The following is a 4,339-nucleotide window of genomic DNA, read 5'->3' as shown; positions in this document are numbered from 1 at the left end:
ATATGGAATGACCACTGTGGTGGGGAAAGATTAATAATAATAAGAACCTTCTACACATTGTCATCATACACAACAACCTGGGTAAAGACTTGTGAAAACAATGGCCTGTTTTCAGTACCTTCTCAATAGACCTTTTCAGAGAGTCAATCTAACTTGACAACCAACTAATCAGAACCAGATCGGGAATATGGGTGTGTCCTACAAACACATGTACTGTCCTACAAACGGAAATGTTTGCATATGTTTTCACTCTGTCGTTTTGTGGGACCTTAGCAACAATATCCAAGGGGCGTGGCTTAGCGGAATGGTTCATTGTATCCTTCAAAACAAACTAAGGGAAGGGATTTGTCGGTACAATAGGAATGGCCTGTTAAGAACCTTCTAAAATGTGTCATACACAATGAAGTGGGGTAAAATAAGAAACGGCCTATTTCGGAACATTCTAAAATGTTTAATACGCAACAAACTGTGGAAGGGATTTGCGGGCAAAGTAAGAAATGGCCTGTTTCAGACCATTCTAAAGTGTCATACACAATGAACTATGGAAAGGATTTGCAGGCAATATAAGAAATGGCCTGTTCAGAACCTTCTAAAGTGTCATAAACAATAATCTGCAACATATAAACACAACACAGAATAAGCAAAGAGCACTATAACTATAAATAATGAATAAATATTATGTAACTTACATGCAAAATTAAAATTATATTATTTGTGAGAAGACCATGTTTGATTGAACACTATATTTCACAAACCTTCCTGTGAACCATCAAATGAAGCTTCAATCCAACCACTACACTATCTCCTTTTTTATTTTGGTACTTGTTTACCTTTCGTTTAAATGTGGTCATCATTTTGTCTTTTACATTCTAATTTTCCTATATTTTGTTACTTTACATGGCTTTGAACAACCTTCAAGAAAAAAAAACCACTTGGGTGAATCAAGTGTATCCGTGTAAAAAGACAGTGTATTATCATCATTATTATAGGCTTCATTTAGTGTTAATAATGAATTTGTTCACTGGTTTATTTATATAATAGTATACAAAAATACATAATTAACAATTTCTCTACATTTTATAAAGCTCCATTTCATTATAGTGAACCAATTCTCTACACCTCTGGCAAATACATGCAGGAGATACCTAATCAATAGGCGCATCTGAGCAAAGGCCAGCGGGGAGAAGGGCACAGTCTTTGGGTCTAGTGGCCACATACAAAAATGAAAAATTTGAACCTTTAAAAGAAATTTAAACTCCACAGTGGTTATCTTAAAGAATCCTTCAATTTTTCCCAAAATGCAAGTTCTTCATCTGGATTATGTGGCCACTCGATGTACGTATTATCTTTAATGAATCTTCTAATAAGGCGATGCACCTTTAATTGATCGGTCAACAGCTGATCAGGAATTTTCTGTAAAAAGATCAAAATAATGACCTCCTTACGTTCCTTGAAAAGCCGTGACAACGCAAACTGTAGTTCGTATTTGCACCAGCCACTATCCAAAAATGCTTCTGTTATTACACAAATTGTATGACGACTAGCATCAATGCTTTCAATGATATTTGTTGCTATCGGTTTTCCGATGTCAAAATCCCTTTTATGAAAGCAGAGTTTGAACCCATTTTCTTTTTCTAACTTTTCACGCATATCTTTAACCCATTTTTCATCCTCACTACTATGGGACACAAATGCATCATACACATAATTATTATCCTCATTGTCAAGTGGTTGGTAGCCTTTTGTATGCGCTCTGACAACATAATACAAATACTTTATATAGTATCTCTTTTTAACAATTGCAATTGTAATTATAATAGTTAATATCAAACCTGTTCCGATAACTATCCAAATATATAAAGGAATTTTATGGTCACAGTTAAGATCTTGCGGGTGGAAACTTAGAATAGGTTTGTTGCGGTAGGCTGGAGGGGAATCACAAATACACTCAAGTTCAATTTAAAACCCCCTGTTGGTTGGTAATGCCACACGAATTTTGCCTTTACAGTATACGAACTATCGGTCCTGTCTCTTATACACATCTAGATGTGTATAAGAGACAGCCTTGAAACAAACCGGATTCTGCTTCATGTAGTTGGTTTTTCCTCAGGATGAGAGTCTCCAGCTTGGTTAAATGATTGAAAGCAGCAGTCGAGATCTTGGATATGGAGTTGTAGGAAACATCAATTTGTACTAAGTTATGTAGTCCTTGAAAGGAGTCGTCATCAAGCTTTCTTATACGGTTGTGAGAGAGAACAATAACTTCTAAAGTTGAAGGTAGCCCCTTTGGTACTTCTTCCAATGAATGATGGCTACAGTTGAAATATTTGTGGTCCACCACCTTAGGACATGGTGTTGGGGTTGATGCACTAGAAAGCACAAGCTGTAGGATAAGGCACAAAATCCAAAGCGAAAGACCATTTGTTTCTGCCATAGCTTGGATTGGTGGCTGACTTCAAATGCAATTTATCTGGTTCTTCTGCAAAGAGTAAAAATAAAAGAAATATTGCAACAAATTTTTAAAAAATGATTAACACAATGATAATGCACAGAAATATAACATAAATTTAATGGACTTAAAAACATTCCAAAAGGGTAGGCCTTTACCAAATTTCAGAGGTACTAAACAATTATGGTAAAAACACAACATGATACATATTTAAAACACTTCCAATACGGTCATGTTTGATCACTCTGCTTCATTTCTAACGTCTAATATCTAGTTTTTTTTGCAATGGTTTTCAATTTTGATATCTGATGATTTCTAGTGAACCCCCTCGAATTTTTGAATGAGTCCCACTCGGACTGAATGTCTGTTTTTAACTTACCTTGCATTAAATCAAAATTTAGCACCTAATTCATTATTTGGTCACCCGTTTTTAAATTGTAGCCCTGCGATACAAGCCTACATTCATAGGATATCTCAGCTTCAGAAGTTCGAAGATTTAAATTAAACGCAACTCCAGCAAACCATGACTTTACGATGGCACACATACGAATGGCAAACATCGATAAAAACCCGGCTGCCGTCTCAACTTTCACTGGCCTTTGGCTGAATGTTTGTAAGAAATGTACCAACCGTTAACGAAACCAGTCGCCATCTACCTAGAGTAAATGGTGCCATAAAACGAAGCTAAAGTTTTGCGACTTAATCCACCAAAGGCAGATAAAGTTTTGCGACTTAATCACCTGATTGTGGATTGTGTGGTTAGTAAATTCCATAGCCATACTGTCCATAGTGCACAGTAACCTATGTGCTGTTGGAGCATTTTGGGGAAATTGACTCTCCTTTTTTCCATCCCAAACAAAATATTATTAATAAATAACATGGTCCATCTCAGTCATCATAGCCAGTCACAATAGGCTAGGAAGTTTGTTTTCAACAGCAGACACACACTACAGAACGGAGTGCGTCAAAACGAGTGTTTGTTAATTTTTAGTGATAAAGAATCATGAAACGTCCTAGAATAACCATGGAGGTATTATTGAGAAGGAGATTACTCGGCAAAGCCACGCGCACGCAGCGCTATGCAAACGAACCAAGATCAAAGTTGCCGCAGCGCGTAAAGAACGTTTGCGCGATGCCTTTGAAGTCCCATGTGTTCCCCGCCATCAAATTTTCAGCAGGCATAGTTGACCAAAAAATTGAACATGACGAAATGGAGAGCACCTTCTTTTCTCAATGCGCACTACATACTGTCAATCATTATGGCTGCGCAATCTTTTCTATTTAGAAGCTGATACATTCATCTCTCATAAAATATTAAACATATTAATATTTTCCTCCAAGAAAAGTTTCGAATTTTTATGGAACATTTACATGACCTATAAAAGTATAGTATATTTCAACTTCAATTTTCATAAATTGGCCAAAATAGTCGAACCAGTCAATCTTTAGACGAAATTATAATGAACACAGAAGTAATTTTAACACTAGATTTGAACTTGTCACTGAGGACGAGTTAGGTGATCCGCCGTACTTTGACCCTCACGAAGCACGCACGGTTCTGATTGAAAAGTATTATATGCTAAAAACATGCTCTATTTAAAGAGTAATTTTGAGCATTTTAAGGACTTACGAATGTGTACACATACGTCTTAACGTCCGTGCGCACGGTTTTATTAATACAGTGTCAGAAACCCAACACATGTAACCGAAACGTAATTTCCAGCTTCAGTACGTGCTGTGGGCGTGGAAATGAGCGTACGGCACGTAAATTTTGGAAAGTTTTGGAATATTCAAAATGACCTGAAACGTGCTTTAAATTATCTGAAAAGTGATATTAACAATTTTAAAATTTTAACGCACAAGTACGAATACCTTATACGACGTGCCTGA

General features: G+C 36.4%; 1 protein-coding gene across 1 annotated transcript; it reads right to left on the bottom strand.

Annotated features, from left to right (window-relative positions):
• Window positions 1-1,266: 1,266 nt before the first annotated feature.
• Window positions 1,267-2,434, bottom strand: LOC117103313 (toll-like receptor 2 type-2). Its single transcript, XM_033243855.1, has 2 exons — window positions 2,077-2,434; window positions 1,267-1,925 (listed from the first exon to the last, which is right to left on the bottom strand). The coding sequence occupies exons 1-2, from the start codon at window positions 2,432-2,434 to the stop codon at window positions 1,267-1,269; spliced, it is 1,017 nt and encodes a 338-aa protein (XP_033099746.1).
• Between the last annotated feature and the right edge of the window lie 1,905 nt (window positions 2,435-4,339).

Source organism: Anneissia japonica, unplaced genomic scaffold (assembly GCF_011630105.1).
Source record: "Anneissia japonica isolate Jap-2015-1 unplaced genomic scaffold, ASM1163010v1 scaffold8322_len84185_cov191, whole genome shotgun sequence".
Classification (NCBI taxonomy): Eukaryota; Metazoa; Echinodermata; class Crinoidea; order Comatulida; family Comatulidae; genus Anneissia; species Anneissia japonica.
The sequence above is the reverse complement of the archived record's forward strand: the minus strand, read 5'-3'. Positions and strand labels throughout refer to the sequence as shown.